The following is a 17,371-nucleotide window of genomic DNA, read 5'->3' on the forward strand; positions in this document are numbered from 1 at the left end:
TCCTCAGCCAGGATCCCTGAGGCACCTTGTCCCAGGAGTGGGTCCTCAGGCCATCAGGCTCAGGGACAGGATTGTGTCCTCATTCCCCAAAGGCACCTCCTTGGTGGCCTCAGCCCGGCCTTTCCTGCTGCCCCACCCATCCCCTATGCATGAGGGGTCCCTTCCATGAGACCTTGGGTTCCTCGTGTGCTGGGATCAGGTCTTTCTGCTCCTGGGTGCCTGGAATGGCCTTGGCCCAGAGCAGGTGCCTGGAGGCTGCTCTGTGAGAAAATGGACTGGAGCTTAACAGTCTCTCAGATGCTCATGTTCAATTCAAAACTCACCAAAGACTGCTTTATAAAACCAATTTTATTAATTTCCAATGAGGATATATCTGTCTTCCTCATCAGGAACTCTTCTGTTGGTCAGATTCCAAATTGCAAGTCTTTCTTTTGGAATAGGTGTGGATCACACTCTGACCTTCAAATTGTTTATTTTTATTTTTTTAAGATTTTAAAAATTTGTTATCTTTTTATTTTACCTATTTATTTATTTAAGATTTATTTGGCAGGGGTAGGGACAGAGGGAGAGAGAGAATCCCAAGCAGAACCCACACTCAGCGCAGAGCCCAACGCAGAACTCAATCTCTCAACCCTGAGATTGAAACCAGAGTTGAAACCAGGAGTCAGATGCTCAACCCACTCAGCTGCCCACGAAATTACCTTTTTAAAGTACCCCAAGGAGATTCTGTCCCTGGCCAAGGTATAATCCCATTGGGAGCAGAAAGGCTTCAGAGGTGGGACGCCAGAGACCGTGCTTGGGTTCCAGTTCTGGCACTGACTTTGCTGGATGACCTGAGCAAGTCATTTCTTCCTCTAGGCCTCAGTTTCCTCATCTGTTTAACAGGGATACGTATCCTTGTCTGTCTGGCTGTTGTGAAACTGGAAAGTATCAGAGAAACTGCTCATTCACTCAGCTTCCAGGACCAAAATGCAATCCCTTCCTCAGGAGAGCTGGGTTGTTGGGTTGGGCAACTGGTTACAGGTGGCAGCGTGCAGAATGGGATAGACAGAAGGGCAGTGAGGAGCACCTCAAGCTGCTCTTTCTCCTGACCTTCTATTCTCCAGCTCAGAGCCCTCGGGATGGCTTCCAAGGGTAGGTAGGATAGCCAATACCCTGCCTCGAGTGCCATCTCCCGTGATCAGCCAGCAGGGCCTGCTAGGATCACTGAGTGGAGAAAAATATAAGCTGCACGTGAGCCCAGCAATATCTGCCTTGGGTCCCCAAGGGAGCAGAAAGTGGCAACTTCACATATATGTGGCATCTATGAGATCCGAACTCCTTGGCTTGGTTTTATCTTTTTCCTAAGGGGTGATAGGATCAGGAGCTGCAAGCCTCTCTTGGGGCAGAGAACGGATTTGTTCTGTGTGGTCCTGGAGACATGCCTAAAATCAGGAAAGTGGATCCCCTTCATCTTGGTTAGGAGTGATCTGACTTGGTCGTGAGCCCCTGTCCCTGGAGGCATTCAAGGAGAGGATAAACAACTTGAAAGCAAGGAGAGGCAACTCTTATTCAGAGACAATGGTGCACGGATCCCCTAGATGACCTTGAAGCCTCCTTCCCATCCTTGTGTTCTTGCATTCGCTGCTCCTGTGAAGGCCTATCAGTGCCTTTCCAACCAGCCTCCCCTCTGGCCTGGGGGCCCCCTCAGGGTCCAGGACAGGAGTACTCATCAGACCAGTCGGAGCAGTGCTGTGTGTGGTCGCGGCAGAGGCTCCTGGGGATGCAGCCACAGTACCCGAAGACAGTCGAGGGGCAACGCCACCAGCCCGGGCCACAGGGTGGGCACGTCGTCACTGTGGGCACAGCAGAAGAGCAGCTCCTTTGGCCCGGGGCACCCCAGGCTCCCTAGAGCCCCACTCTGTTAAGGCCGCTTGAATACTGCCTCTTCTGAAAAGCCTCCCTTGGTTCTGACCTGCACCCCTCCCCGTGAAGTACCCCTCCCTAGTTCCCCAGCACGGCCTTTTGGCCTCAGCATGATGTTAGTCCTGCAGGTAGGACATGGGTTTGACTTTTGACTATCACCCACCAGAAGCTGGCACCAGGCACAGCCAGCCCTTCCCAGGGCTTGGCACACGTTTGTTGCTTGAACAATGGTGAAGAAATAGAAAAGAAAGTTGGGGCAGTGAAAGAGCTCCAGACTTGGAGCCAGGAGACCTGGGTTTACATCCCTGTTCCTTTCCTATCCCTTCTTCTGTGAAGTCCTTTCTCTGCTCTGGCCTCAGTTTTCCTACATATAAGTTTGAGACCAGTGATTCCTGCCCTGCTTTCCTCACAACCCCTGCTTTCCTCACACCCTCAATCACCCATTGAGAGGTGCAGAGGAAAGGAGGGAAACTCATGCTGAAATCCCAGTCCGGCCTTGTATGTGCCCCTTGCATAACCCTATGGGCCTTGATTTCCTCATCTGTGCCCTTGAAGGTAGGTGCCCCACCATGGAAGAACAGGCCTCCAGAAGGAACAGCTTGGAATGGTAGTGAGCACTCCACCACTGGAGGCACTCAAGCAGGGGTGGAAAACTTCTTCACACTATGCAAGAAGGGGAGGCAAGGGAACCTTTGAGATTCTCTGGTCAAACTCTGCCCTTTGGCCACTGTCTAGCCTGCTGCCCCAGTCAAGCCTGTGCCCAGACCCCTACCTGGGCTCAGTTCATCTGAGCAGTCCCCACAGTTGTTGGTCCCATCACACTTTTGGTCTGAGTAGATCCAGAAAGACGGGTCTCCACAGCGGGCCACGAGGAAGCTGGGGAGGCTCTGGGGCATATCCCCTGCAGGGGGACAGATGAAGCAGGGAGAGCTTCACATCTGGCCTCCAGACGTCTCTCTGGAGGTGGTCTGTCCTGGCCACCCCCTCAAACCCGGGCTCACAGGGAGAAGGGCACAGGAAAAGGTTTCCTGGGGAGGACGTCAAATCAAGGGGAGAGGAGGATTCTTTCCCTCCCCCTCGGCATAAGATGCCCAGAGAGCAGCATCTCCCTCGTTCATTCCTGGCTTAACTCCGGGGCACGCCCACTTCACACCACTGCTTGCACTATTCCTTCCTCCAGAAGTGTCTTTTCGGACACCTCTACAAAACCACTCCACTGTCAAGGGCAGGCTCAAGTTCCTTCACCTCCAGGAAACCTCCTTCCCAACAGGAACGAAACAAGAACAAATGTGAAGTCTTGCGCTTGGGGACCAGAACGCAGAGGACGTGGCTTCACAAACTTTGTGAGAGAGGGAGTCAGAGCACTTTCCTTGAAGGTGGGTTCTGTGTTAGGCGGTGGTGTGAAGGGGCTACATGGCGAGAGGCCTTTGGGAGGGGAAAAGCCTTTGTCCTTTGGACTAGCCAGGGCTGGCCAGGAGTGTGATGGATGCTTCTGGAGCCAGACCGAGGCGGGGGACAAGGGCAGCTGGTGTGTGTTCTGTGGTATGCCGGTGGAGTGGAGAAAACCAGCCTTAGGGAGGATGACTGTAGGAGTGTGGAGTGTGGCTCTGGGAGGGGGAACCTCATAGTGGGCAAGAAAGCAATCTTCAAATCCATGCAGTGCCCCCATCATGGGAGGTGAATTCAAATGTGGTTCAGATGAGGGAAGAGAGTTGGGACCAATCAAGGATGCTACAGGGGACAGCTCTAAATTCAGTCCAAGGGAGACATTCCCATGGAAACCATGTGACGAGGGAGGGGAGCAGCTGCCTCGGGCTATAGTGAGCCCCCCATCGCTGGAGTATGCAAGCAGAGCCTAGGTGGCCTCTGTTGGGTGTGTGAGAGGATTTGGGCATGAGCTCTGACATGGACGAGATGAACTTTAACATCTCTTCTAGTCTAAAAGGTCCTTGATGCAGTGACTTCCCCCATCCACTTCCCACCACACGTGCTCCAACCCCCCAGACTCTCTCCTTCCTACATGGGAACTGCCTAGTCCATGTAGCCATGGCTTTCCTCTCCTGGGTCCTGTCAGGTCTCTAAGGTCTGGAACCCATTCATTCATGCATGCATTCATTCATTCATTCATTCATTTACTTGTCACTCATGCATTCATTCACTTGTCATTCATTCATTCATCGTCTGTTCAGGAAATAAATGCAGAGACTCCGCTACCAGGCACAGGGGCCCCCAGGTCAAGGAGAACTGGCATGGGGGGCAACCCTGAACCTGGAGAGGTCCATTTGGGGCAGGGCAAGACTGTGCAGGTACTCACGGCACATGGTCTCGTCCTCATCCTCGCCGTGGGCGCAGGTGCGGACGCCATCACAGACCCTGCTGGCGGGGATGCAGCTCCTCTGGTCATGGCACAAGAAGCCCGTCCTGTTCATCAGCGTTACACAGGTCTGGGCCCCTGAGTTGGCAGGGGGAGACCCCAGAGGGGCAAGAGTGGTGTGCACAAGGGCATCACAAGTTCCCCCGACTCAGCCCCACACTGAGCTGTCCCGAGGGTCTGGGGTTGCCGGGAGGATGCTGGGCTGGGTGGTGACAGAGGTGAGGTTGAAGCTCCCACTCTGCCATTTCCTGGCTGTGAGACCTTGGGCAGATGACTTGACCTCTCTGAGCCTCACATTCCTTTTTTGTACGGTGGGGACGAGAGCACACACCCCGTAGGACTGCTGGGGAGATTACATAGAAGCTTTTGTGTGATCAACCCTAGAACACAGAATGTGTTCTCTCCTTTACTGAGAGCTGATTGTCAGCCTCACAGAAGCTCCTGAGAACGGGGCTGTAGTCAGTGAAGTGGTTTTAATGGTGGAGCTCCAGGTGCTGGGTCAGGCTGTCAGAAACAATCTCTTGGGCTGGCTGGGGACCTTTATGCCACAATCCCTGACATCTGGGCACAACTACGGACTGTAGAGCACTTTGATAGTTGTAGTCTCTTGTTTCCTCAAATAGTTCTGGGAGGTGTCATCCTTAGCCCTGTTTTATAGATGAGAAAACCCAGGCTCAAGAAGGTGCAAGGCCCAGTCACACGGCTGACAGTTCAAGCCCGCTGTCCCCGCTCCTCCCTGAGGCTGGGGCCAGCCCCCCAGTGTCCAGGAATGCTGGGCAGCTGAGAGTCTTCCCTTCCTTCCCATGGGGAGGTGTGGAGGGAACCCACCCAGGGCTGCTCTGAAGAATTAAAGGAGCGAAAGTGACGGCGGGAGGTCACCCCGGCCCCACGGCTGTGCGTGGGCGTGTATACACGTGCGTGCCACCTGGAGACGGGCTCGGTCTATGCATGTGTGTTTGGGCACCCAACACCCGCCTCTCACCTCCTGGGGCAGCCTCAGCCAGCGGGAGAGGGACTGAGTCTCAGAGAATTCCCACTGTGGCACATGCATACACACACTGACACGTGTGCATACACACAGACGTTCACACACGTGCACACAGACACACACTCTCAGACAGGTACATGCATACACACATGCACACAGATAGACGTGCACATACACTGACACACAGACACATGTGCAGGTACACGGGGCGCGTGAGGGCAACTCCTCACGTGTGCACTTCTACTCAGTGCCCATGTTCTTGCCCGGGAGGGGTGGGTAGAGTACTGTGTATTTTACCCCTTGTCCCCACATGTCCCTTTGTACCCCCCTAACCTGGCTACAGAGCCATCTCTCAGAAATGACAGCCCACCCCCAGCTGGAGCCTCTGCCCATGGCACTCTGGACGGTGACCCCTCCCCAGCACAGGGCACCCGCCCTGTCCACTGCTCTGGCCCTTGGAGCCCCCCGTCCTCCTGTGTCTTCTTCTCCTCACCTTTCTTCCCACCCTCAGGATTCTGCATCTGGCATTCCCTGCACCCGGGAGGCTTTTCCTGCCTCCCTCTCCGCTAACCATTGCCCTCCTTTTCTTCATGGCCCTTCAGCTCCCTTTCCCTTTCCAAGCTGCCCACCTGACTCCTAGCCTGGGTCAGAGGCCCTGGATCCAGACTTGCAGAGCCCCCGCTAACCCCGCCTTAATGGGTTTCTTTGATTAATGTCCATTACTCTCCAAACTATCAGCTCCATGAGGCAGGGCTGTGGGATGGACAAGATATGTCCCTGTCCTCTGGTGGAGGCAGACACACAGATGCACGGCACCCCACAGGAGGTGTGGGAGCCATGGGGGCCGAGGCACAAGGCCCAGCCTGGGGGTCAGGTCAGGCTGTTTGAGGAAGGAGACATCAGAGCGGAGTCTGCTCAGTAACTCCTTATACAGAGGGGCAAATAGCAGCTCAGAGTCCCGTATGCATCTCATGGCAGAAACTCACAGCATTATGGTTCCTCATGGGCTCCCCATCCCCTCTGAGCAAGCCCAGCCCACCCAGTCTGGACCACTCTGACCTGGTGTGTGTGGTGGGAATCCCAGGATGGAGACCAGGGCGATGAGGGCAGCGAGAGTGACCAGCAGGAGCAGCAAGAAGGCTGAGAGGCAGGCGCCCTGGCGTGAGCCGCAGAGGGGGCTGCAGCCTGCGTGTGGGGTGGGAAAACCAGTGGCGGATCCCCCTTGCCCAGCCCTACAGGTGCACCTCCCCGCCTTTGGGGCTGGGAGCAGGAAGGACTCCCTGGAGGATGGGGCTCCTGAGACTTCCATGATGCGCCCGGTTCTGCCTGTGGGCCCACTTCCACCAAGCACCCGTCCCTTGCCCAGGCCAGTGGCTGGTGAGCAGCAGTTGAGGTGGGCATCCAGGTCTCTGCATCATGGCCCTCGCCCCGCTGTCCTCCCTCGAGGACTTCTCCTCAGGAGGTCAGGAGAAACAGACACCTGTTTTAGTGAGCCTCTGCCTGCAGAAAAAATAAAGCAGGCCCTTCATAGCAATTACTTCTATTTTTCAAAACCTTTATTTTATAGATGAGGAAACTGAGGCTCAGAGAAGAAAAGGTCCAGATCACCTCATGCAGAGCTGGGACTTGAGTCAACGCCAAGTGACCATCCATTCTGGAGCCAGCCAGGATGCTGGCTGGACTCCCAGCTGGACCCCACCGAGAAGTCACTTGACTTCTCTACGCCTGTTTCCTCATGCAGATGGGGGGTGGGTCATGATATCTCCCTTAGGCTTGTTGAGAGGACTAAGCTAAGCCAGTAACCAGTTAGAACAGTGTTCGGCATACAGTCAGTGCTCTAAAGGTTTTAGCTACTCTTAGTGTTCATTGAGTGTTTACTATGTGCCTGGCTGTTTACGTAAGCACCGTGGAAATAACAATGAGATGAGACATCCGCCCCTTTAACTTACCTTGTACCTTTAATTTTTGCCTGCTTGCGAAAATCATGAAAGAAAGCTTTATTGAGGACCTACGAGCATCCTGCTGTGCAGAGGACAGAGGATCGTCACAGTGTGGTCCTTACCTAACCTTGGGAGCTTGCTGTTGCACTCAGAAGGACAAGGCATGGGTGGGGAAAGGGAGAGTGTGGGCGCCACTGCTGTCTGCAGGTATCTCAGAGAAAGGGGCAGGCCAGGTCTCGGCATCTGTGTGTCCACAGGGTCCAGTCGCGAGACTGGGCACCCAGTGAGTGTTTTGTGACCACTCTGACCCAGACATCCGGGAGACACGGGAAGGCACCCAGTTCAGGTGAGTTCGAGGCCCTTCCCTCTGATTCACTCCCCTGTCCAGAGCTTCCTACACCGCTTGCCTGTGCTAGGCAGACCTGTACCTGGACTCCCAAAGCTGTGGTCCAGGGTGCTAAAGTATCAACAAAGTGTGAGCAAGGGGCCATGGGTGCCGGAAGGAGGGGTAAGATAAGCAAGGGTGGGATTTGCACAGGCAGGGTTGAGGGGGTGGGCGTGGGGGTGGGCAGGGGAAGGCATTCCAGGGAGAGCGTGTAGGAGGGAAGGCCTGGCGCTAAGCGTGTAGGAGGGAAGGCCTGGCGCTAAATGAGCAGGGAACTGAGCTGAAACCCACCACCCCTGCAGGGCTGTTCTGTGGCTCCCTAGACGTCATCAGCGAACACAGCGCCAACTCAGGTAACCAGGGAGACAGCGTGGAGCCCGGGGATTCAAGCAGCTGCTTCTCAAATATTTGTGCAGCACAGGCCTGGGCGGAGGGATCCCGGGAGGGACCTGAGATAGGACTGGCAGCACTGGCGCCGGGCCCCACAAAGGCACCACTCTGCAGGGCTCAGAGCCCTTCCACACCAGCCCTCTCTGGACATATGGGAGAAAGAGGCCGTTTGCCCCACAACCACGCCCAGTGGGAGCCCCGCTGGAAGAATGAAGGCACGATGCTTTGCCACAAGAGGAATCCCAACTTGAATTTGAACTCCATCCGCCTCTCCCCACCTCCCAGCTGTGTGCGATCCCAGTTTGGCCAAGCTCCCCAAAGTCCCTTAGCCTCAGCTTCCTCATCTGTTATTGTCCCCAAGCAGGCCTCCTTCTCAGAGGTGTCCTAGGTACTACAAGAGGCCATACACTGCCAAGCACAGACTAGGGTGGGCTGGGGGGTTGGGGGGTTTGCCGATCCTTTAGAGCTGTTATTATTACTACCTACCTCTGGTTTCTGTTTCCTCATTGACAAATGTGGGCCAAGACGGGCATACAGTAGGTGCTCAATAAATGTGTGTTTCTTCCTTTATGCATAAAGGCAAAGCAACCTGTCCTTGGTGCATGGTGAGTTAGTGGCACACTGTAGGAGCTAACTTAGTGTGTGATCCTGTCTACTTTATCTCTCAGAAGTACAGAGAACAGTCCATGTCAACCCACGGAGTCAGGGAATTGGCTGCAGAGTTCTTTCAGTCATCATGGAAACAGTATGTAGGGTGGGGTGTGTGATAGGCAGCACACACAGGCGCTCAAGGCATAGAGAGAAAGAACAGCCCTCTTAAACAGGTGACTATCAGCCCTGTGGCCAGGAAGCTGGGAGTGGAAGACATGACGTCAGCATGGGGGCAGAGGTCTGAGGGACAGTGGGGGACTTGGGGAGTCCTGTTCATGCTTCTGAAGCAGCGGCCCAGCCTCAAGGGAGCCCACTGGGGAGCTCGGTCCTTTACCTTCCTCTCGGGGGAGGGCGTTGGTTCCAGCAGCACTGTCATCGCTGTCTCCCTGCCCAAGAGAACAGAGTGAGGGCAGGGCTTAGGTGGGCCAAGGGCCAGCCTCTGGGAGCCAGCCAGAAGGGGTTTTCAGAAGGGTCAGGGAGAGCCTTGTGTGGAATCCTGGGAATGCCAGCGTGCTGAGCACCTCAAGCCCATCACGCCCGCCTCATGATTCCACACTGCCCTCTGCCCACAGTGCCCTTTTCTCCACTGTCCACTTGGCCAACACTCATCCTTCAGACCTGCTCAGGCTCATCCATGGAGGGGGCTTTCTTTAAGGCTCCTTCCCATAATGCTGACTGATCCCTCCCCTGGTCTCCTGTGCACCTGGCTCCTCTGTCCCCCTTCCAGCGCTCGCCACCGGAACTGTGCGGCTGGTTCACATGTGGGGTCCCCTACAACCTGGGAGGGAGCCTTCAGAGCAAGGGAGACCTGGACCACCTCAGCTGCTCCCCTCTTCACTTAAGCCCACTCTTTATTCCAGGGTTGGCCTCCCCAGGTCGGGGAGCGTTTTAAAGTCGTTCTTACCTGGGGGAAGATTTTGTTCATGTCTCGGGCCTCCTGCTCCCAGCTCTAGGATCCTGGCCCTGGGGCCCTATGCAGAGAACTCAGCACAGGTTCTGGCCTGGTTGCCAGGGACAGCCTGGCGGAGGGAGGACTGAGGCCTGGCCTGGCCACACCTTCCCTGTGGGCAGTCCCCTCCCAGGTTCCTGCATGGCCCTTCCTCACTCCGCCCTCTGGCCTCTGACAGCACACTCCAAGGCTGGAATCCTCATGCCCACATTATAGACAAAGAGCTTGTGGTCAGACAGGACGAAACTGCCCCTAGCTCACACAGTAGGGAGTGGGAGGCAGGGGTTGGACCTGCTTTTTCCTCCACATCTGTGGTGAGACCAGGGGCTCTCAGGACCCTCAGCTGCATGAACGTCCAGGCAAAAATATCCAGAATTAACATTCTAGTTAAAACAGGAATCATTTTCTTATTGTTCTAGTCAATTTAATAGGTAATCTATGAGGCCAGAATATGCATTTTCCACTAAAATTATAAAACAAGCATAATTTTAAATTATTTTCTTTTAAAAAGTGGCCATGCGCCTTTTTGTCTTTTGGGGGACAGTGCCCATGATGGAGGAGGGACAGGCAGGTCACTCACCTGAATAACCTTGGCTTCCTGCCCTGCAGGAGGAAGCCTCATCCCAGGGCTGAGGGGACCAAGGCTCTGGGAGCTCCAGGGACTGGTTGGAATACCAAGGGAGGCAAGGTGTCCACCTCGGGACTTCGAGTGTGGGACCTCCTGGGAAGGTCACTGGGCAGCTTGCCCCTGATGCCTAGGGCTTGTCTACCCTGGGACTGGCCTTCTGTTTTGCACTGGGATATGAACCGCTGGAGCTGCCGAGGTGGGGGTAGGATGGATTGATGCCAGAGCAACCCTCCAGAGGGAGCTGCCCTGGGAAGGGCCAAACCCTCAGCCAAGAGAGAGGGCCCTGCCACTGGTGCTGGTGTAGGCAAGTTGCTCCCCTTTTCTGAGCCTCAATTCCCTCATGCATAGAATGAAAGGATTCGGCCAAATGAAGGGGGCACTTGGGGACTTCTATAATCAGACCATAAGACCAGACTGGGAATAGGTTTAATTGGGAGTGATCCCTGGAAATACCAGCTGGGGAGTGAGGGGAGTGGGACAGGGAAGCGAAGGACCCCGTAAGAGGCATGTGATTAGGCACATTCCCATGAGGTGCAAATGGAACTTTCTCCTGCTGAGGAGTTCGAGGAGACAAGGGAGAAGGCACACCTCCAAGTTACTCCGCCTGATGGTGAGGGCATGGAGTGGGGGTCTGCTTACCATCTCTTGCTAGTCGTTGGCTGAGAATTGCCAGAGGTAAAGCCCGCTGGTTCTGCTGGCCTGTCGTGGGAGAAGAGCTGCCAGTGTTGGCAGTGGCAAGCCAGGTTTCGTGCTCTGAAGAGAAATGGGTGGGGGTGGGGAGTGTATGGAAGGACACCCCTACTGCAGCTGCCAAAGATGCTAACTAGATTTCATTTGTCCGCCAATGGCAATCGACGGCGAGAGGATGTCTGGATGTGGGGTTCATGAGGGTTCTGAGGTCAGGATTCAGGGTTTTGTGATTAACTAGAGGTGTCTACCGTGGGTTCCCTTGGGCAACCCTGCTGATCTCCCTTGCCTTGGCTGGGGCCCGCTCGAGCCATGCCTCGGTACACTTCTAGCAGGAGTGGGAACTTGGGTGCTGATAGTCCAAAGCGTCTCCCACCACTAGCTGTGTGACCTCTGAGCTAACCTCTTTGAGCTTCGGCTTTCCCACTTACCTCTCTAAACTCCTTTTCCATTCATTCCTGAAGAAAGTGGTGCCCCAATAAAAGGACCTCTCTGTGCTTTAACCTCTCCCTTCTTCCCCTCTTTCCTCCCCTGGGAAAAAAAAAAGGCCCCCAAAATTATTACAGAAAAGCAGAGAAAAAAATCACATAACAAGCAATAATGATTCTACCCTCCAGAGTTAAGATTTAGTTATTTAGATTTAGTAATTTTTGCTTTAGACTTTTCTATTAAGTTTAGTAAAATCAAAGGCCTCTTTTCTCCCCAGTTGTATTCCTTTCGTTTTCTCCCCAGAGTCAACCAGTTTCCTAAATATGCTATGTATGCTTCAGGAGCTGCTGCTGTCTCTAGACACACAGACACACAGACGCACTGACACAATCCCATGGTAGGGGCACCTCGATTGTAGCACAATTGGCCACACTGCTCTTCCAGGGGGCCATATGACTCTGTACTCTCATCAGCAGCGTGTGAGAGTTTCCAACTTCCATCTCCCCAGCCTCAAAACGATCATTCTCAGACACCTGGTGGGTACAGAATGGTGTCTTCGGATGCCAGTGGTTTCATTTGTACACCTCTAGTAATTACTATTGCTACGACTAATCACTATTACTGAACACTCACTTTTACCACACACTACCAAATGCTGTATGGAGGACTCATTTAGTCCTCCCAGCCACAGGGTATGGGGACCATGATCTCCATTTTACAGATGAAAACACTGAGGCACAGAGACATTGAGTTGCCCAAGGTTCACAGCTGAAAAGAGGCAGAGCTGGGATACAGGTCTGGCTCCTGTACCCACACCTTTACTTCTGTAAAGCATTCCTCAGACCGGCAGCATCTGCATCATCTGAGAGCTGGTTAGAAGTAGGGTCTCACTGCAGCCCTGTTGAAGAACCTGCATCTTAACAAGGTCCTCAGGAGATTCAAATGGAGAGCCTTGCCTGACTCCATGCATTGTGCTGCCCATTTTTGTATATTGGTTGTAAGGATTTCCTCCCTGGCATGTTGCTTTTTCATATCTGTTGTTCATTTTTCTACAGGTGGTTTGTCTTTCTCTTGATTTGTGGATTTCTTTATGCTGGACTGTAGCCTGTCACTTGCTTTGAGTAGCTTCTGAGGGCTCCCTCTGCCTTTCTAAATCCATCTTTTGTGCCCAGAACCAACTAAAAATCTCACTTCATGAAGCCTTCTTTGACTCTTCCTCCTTCCCCAGATTAACCTATCCCTCTATGCCTTCCTGTCTGAGGCTTGTCTTGGCCCGGTAGTGGCTAGGAGAGACTGGACACGAAATCAGCCAAACTTAGCTTGGCAGATAGACCTGGGTCTTCATCCCAACTCTGCCCAACTAATTTAAGGTGTGAAGTCACAGCCTCTTGAAACTCATGTCCTCACCTGGAGAATGAGGACAAGAACACTTGTCTCAGAGCATGGTGGTTAGAATGAAGTCAGTGCATGTATGTGAAAATGTTCTGTTCCCTTTGGGGGCACAGTATTGTTTCTGGAGGCCTTGGTTTGTGGACAATTACGGAGAGCTGCAAGGAACTGCTTTCTAGTCCAGGGCCAATCTCTGGGTTAGAGAATCCTAATGGACACTACCATTAGATGGACCCAGGGACTTCCTCCCAGACCTGCCTAGGGGTTGAGGCCTGTCCCTGGCTCAGCATTTATCACTCCTCCCCAAGGCCTCCTATAACTTGCGGAGCCCTGACTGGTGCCTCTCCTGTCTCAGACTGTCTATTCAACTCTGGAATGGAAATGGCGGGCCCCAGCTTGCCTTCCTAAAAGAATGTGGTCAGCACCCATTGAAGGGGATGGTGAGACTGCTCCAAAGGACTTGGAGGAGGGTGTGGACAAACACCATCATGACAGAGCTGAGCAGACCCTGTTACAAGACAGCATTACAATATTGTTTAATGCAGATGATCCAGATTTTATTGAAGTTTACAGACATATGTGTCATGAACCAACAGACGCAGGGCCCCAGCAATGACTGTGTTGACAGTATATCTTGAGGTAACATTATCAAGCTTTTGTTGTCTAACCAGTCGCTGAATTCTTTCCACCTAAGCCTTTAATTATTGCTGTCCCAAGGCTGCAGAACAATTCAAGTATGAAAAGCACACAAGATACAGTTAAAAAAAAAAAGGAAAAAAGGCCCCAAATAGTTTAGAACTGAGCAGGCAAACAAACATATTTTGCTCCTAAAATGACAAAGTAAAACTGTGTGTGAACTAACTGGAATTTAAATAAAAACTTAAAAAAAAAAAAAAAACACGACAAAAGTTAGACAACCTCTAACCCACCGGTTTTAGTGCACTTGGATGGGAAAAAAAAATAAATCTTTATTCTTTTATTCTCACTAACTTCTAGCTGAAATGTAGCATTTCCTTTAACTATGACTATAGGCCACAATCGACAGTCTATGAGCAGCACCTGCGACTTTGTCACCAACAGAAACCACAGATTCAGGTATCACATTACAATGGTTGCAGGTATTTAGAAATAATAACCTGAAATTACTTTGGAATCACAGAGGCTCTAGAACTACCACTACACCTTAATTTGAGTTAATAAAGAAGTACATATATACACAACCACAAAATTTTAAAAATATCTTAATAACTATAGTTTAACATCCTTTGCAGTCCTTCATATTTAGTGTTTGGCATCTAAAAACACGATTCTGAAGAGTCCACAGGCTTCATCAGATCACTGGAATGGTCCATGGTGTGAAAAATGTTACAAACACCTGCTCTCAACAAGTTAAGCCATTAACATCACAGGAAGAGAACACAATCGGAAGTACATGGAGCTTCAGCAAGCACAAATTTGAGAAAAGGCATATAAACTGTGCTTCCCAATCTAATTATTGCAAGGAGTCGGAAAATCAAGATTGTACAAGCTAGCTTCTCCCAGAAGGCCACATTTCCCACTATTTCACTCTTTTATCTCTATTACTGTACATACTTCCACCCCCGGACTCAAGCTTAGAACAAGTAGTCAAGGAAAGAAAGGTTAAAAAGGTAGCTCGGATGTTGATGATACACAAATGTAAACATGACAGTCTTAGCAACTGGCCACCTGGTGGGAGGGGCTCAGGAGCACACTGGGTTGGTAGAGGCTGGGTTGGCAAACCTAGACTTTAAGCGTGGTGGTAAGTTGACCTAGCATTGTGGTTTTTAAAAATTTAGCCCATCGTTCGTCTGGTAAGAAGCTAGGGCTCCATAAAACAGCCTTCCCAGTCTGCTTGGCAACACTTAGATTGTGATCAGGACCCCAAGACCAGTCCTAGGATTTACCACCCAAAAATAGAGTGGGGGGATACAAAGACTTATAGATAAGGGCTCAAAAATATAAGTGAAGTAAAATGAAATAGTATTAGGCATTAAAAAAAAAAAAAGAGAGAGAGAACACTCTGGGAAGGGAACAGAATTTCCCATTTCAGTATGGCTGGGTAAGTATATAATTTAGTAAATATTATTGGTTACTACAGAAATGGTATCTTCGACTTCTGAACTTGCCCGTCTATTCTATCCTCCCCATTGTTGGCAAGTATATGGTTCTAAAACAATGTAATTCCCCTGCTTAAAGCCTTCCTATGGTTCCCACTGTGCTCAGGATCAAGTCCAGGTTTTATAAGGTCCTTTATGATCTTGCCTGCCCAGCCACATCTATGGCTGTGCTTGTGCACGTTTTATCACAACCTGGGAACCAATTTGCTGTCCCCAGCCTCCAGTGTCTAGGTCTTTGAGTGCACTGCTCCCACTGCCTGGAGTACTTTTTTGTTTGACTTTACGTCCTCCTCCAGATTTAAGCTTGGATACCACTTCCTCCCACAGGCCCTCCTATGTCCTCCTACTATACTCTATGCTTATCTTGTCATAGACCTTCTCACATTAACAGTCTGTGAGCAACCAGTCTTGTTTGTTGTTGAAGTCCTATTGCCCAGCATGGGGCAGGACACTCGGGCTCTCACAGCGTTGTTGGATAAACTGGGAATCTGGAACAGGATACCTGCACAAAATCCCCGCCATGGTGTGGTAGTATGGGGACTCAGATCAGACATGTTTTATAGTCTGCTCCAAAAGTGAGGTAGGGGGCGGGGCCTGGTTAATTTTATCAGGAAAGGTCTAAAGCCTCTAGATCAATAATTCCCAATATGTATCCTAAGATACTTAAGAGCCCATAAAAATCTTAACAGCTAATTTATATATTTCAAAAATAATGCAAATGACACATATATCTAAGATAAAGCCAGGCCAATAACAAAGGATAAAGTTGTTTGCTTTGGCTGGACTATCGAAGTAAAAATAGTAGGTTTCATGTGATGATCAGCAGTTCAGGTTGGCTGATAACACATCATAGAAATCTGAGACAAGACTGATAGGCCAAATAACCTAGTAATTTCTGATTTACTGGGAAAATATATCATAAATAAAAGGGTCTGTAAAGTTTTGTTAAGAGACTGGCAATCTTGGGCCTAAAACATTCATTGCGGTGGTTACTAACATGTCTGCAACTGCCTGAATTAGTATATCTCTTAGACCAGGGACCTCATACAAGGACCTTAGGAATATGGGAGGTTTGAACCGGAGACTCAAGGGTCTTAACAATTTGCCTAGGACCAAGATAAGATTCTCAAAATGCTGTGTGGTAGGAAAGCAGATGCTGCCTGTCTCATGGAAGCAGGTGAAGAGGGACCCATCCAAGAAGGGCTAAACTTTAAGAAAGGGACTGGTTTTGTTGACTGTGTTGGAATTTCAAGTCAAACATGCTTATGCATTTTTAGAGGGGTGGTGAGTTTTTTGTTTAAAGTAAAACTCTTTTCAAAAACGTCAGTCTGATTTAATGCTAAACTAAAAAAGGCACAACACGAATATTTGAGTGCTTACTAAATAACTGGGTATGACTGGGTATTTCCACATATATGGAATTGTCTCTTAAACAAGGGGAAAGTTTAGCTAAACTTGAATCAGGACTTTCAAGAGAAATGAGAGTGTCGCAGGGGCACCTCATTCAGGAAGCAAAGAGAAACAAGACCAAAGGAAGGGGGAAAAATCTGGGAAAATTATTCATTTGCTCTTTCTTATCTAGGCTTCACTTTGCGCTTCACTTCCCTCAGAGGGAAGGCCTTTCCTAACAGAGGCCGCTACACACGTGCAGCACTTGGCAGATCTCCCCCTCTGCTTGCTTCGTGCACTGCATTACTTGGAAGCCTGTGCCCAACTAAGGGACATAAGCGTGTATCATGCTGGGGGGGGTGGTTTAGCTGACTCCAATCTTTTCCTCATGTTTTTCAACTGTTTTCTCACAAAAAAATAAGAAACAATGACCACTTGATGACTGCCTTGTAATTCCTTCCCTCCTCTCCACCTGGATGTGTGCACAGAATTTCAAACCCTCTGTCTTCCAAATCTAGACCTATCATTTGGTGACCGAAGTGTTACTTGTGTAGTTAACTGTGTGTCCTCCTGACTCTGAGAGCCGGTGGCCTGGCTGGCAGGTAAGGTGTGACTCCCTGCGGTCCAGTGGCTCTACGGCCTGTGCCAGCAATGCCCCATGTGCCCTGGGCATCGGGAAGGCACTGCTCTGCAAAGTTCTGTAACACTTCATGCTGAGACTGTGGTGTACTGTGTCACTCTTCCTTTTAAATCTGCATCACTGTATGTTAAAAGAATGATAATAACAAGTCTTTGCCAAGTGAAACCTATACTTAATACTGCATCGCAAGTCTAATTCTCACAGGCAAAATGAGAAATTTTCTCTGAAAATATCTTTAACTTACATATGATATGCTTCCTAACAAAGAAAAATAGTTCTTTGGAAAGACTCATCCAACAAAAATCTGATAGCCTACACATACAACATACAACGCACTTTTTGGAGGGTCATCTTCGCTTCAGTTTGTTCTCTGACCATCCTGTTACATAGCAATAGACAGAACATTTCAAAATTCTTTTCTGGTTGGGTAGGGGGGAAAGGAACAATCTGGAAAATCGGGAGTATATTAACTCAAATTTCAGCACATAA

At 50.7% G+C, this 17,371-nt stretch overlaps 1 protein-coding gene across 4 annotated transcripts; it reads right to left on the reverse strand.

Annotated features, from left to right (window-relative positions):
- Positions 1-342: 342 nt before the first annotated feature.
- On the reverse strand, positions 343-9,651 carry LDLRAD1 (low density lipoprotein receptor class A domain containing 1). 4 transcript variants are annotated; one of them, XM_059376641.1, is made up of 7 exons: positions 9,538-9,564; positions 8,968-9,019; positions 6,571-6,767; positions 6,327-6,452; positions 4,220-4,357; positions 2,678-2,806; positions 343-1,835 (listed from the first exon to the last, which is right to left on the reverse strand). In XM_059376641.1, exons 3-7 carry the CDS (start codon positions 6,683-6,685, stop codon positions 1,687-1,689), a joined length of 657 nt encoding a protein of 218 aa, XP_059232624.1. In that variant the 5' UTR covers positions 6,686-6,767; positions 8,968-9,019; positions 9,538-9,564; the 3' UTR covers positions 343-1,686. The 4 variants fall into 4 exon arrangements, with proteins under 4 accessions (XP_059232624.1, XP_059232625.1, XP_059232626.1 ...); XM_059376642.1 differs by lacking the exon at positions 6,571-6,767 and having other exon boundaries at positions 9,538-9,651; XM_059376643.1 differs by lacking the exons at positions 6,327-6,452; positions 6,571-6,767 and having other exon boundaries at positions 9,538-9,651.
- Between the last annotated feature and the right edge of the window lie 7,720 nt (positions 9,652-17,371).

This window comes from Mustela nigripes, chromosome 14 (assembly GCF_022355385.1).
Source record: "Mustela nigripes isolate SB6536 chromosome 14, MUSNIG.SB6536, whole genome shotgun sequence".
Classification (NCBI taxonomy): Eukaryota; Metazoa; Chordata; class Mammalia; order Carnivora; family Mustelidae; genus Mustela; species Mustela nigripes.

Coding starts and splice junctions, on each gene's coding strand:
- LDLRAD1 (XM_059376641.1), bottom strand. CDS start 6,685: ATGATGCAGAGACCTGGATGCCCACCTCAACTGCTGCTCACCAGCCAC. Junction 6,453..6,570: donor GAACCGGGCGCATCATGGAA/GTCTCAGGAGCC, acceptor CCCCACACGCAG/GCTGCAGCCCCCTCTGCGGC. Junction 1,836..2,677: donor CTCAGATGAACTGAGCCCAG/GTAGGGGTCTGG, acceptor CTGTGCCCACAG/TGACGACGTGCCCACCCTGT.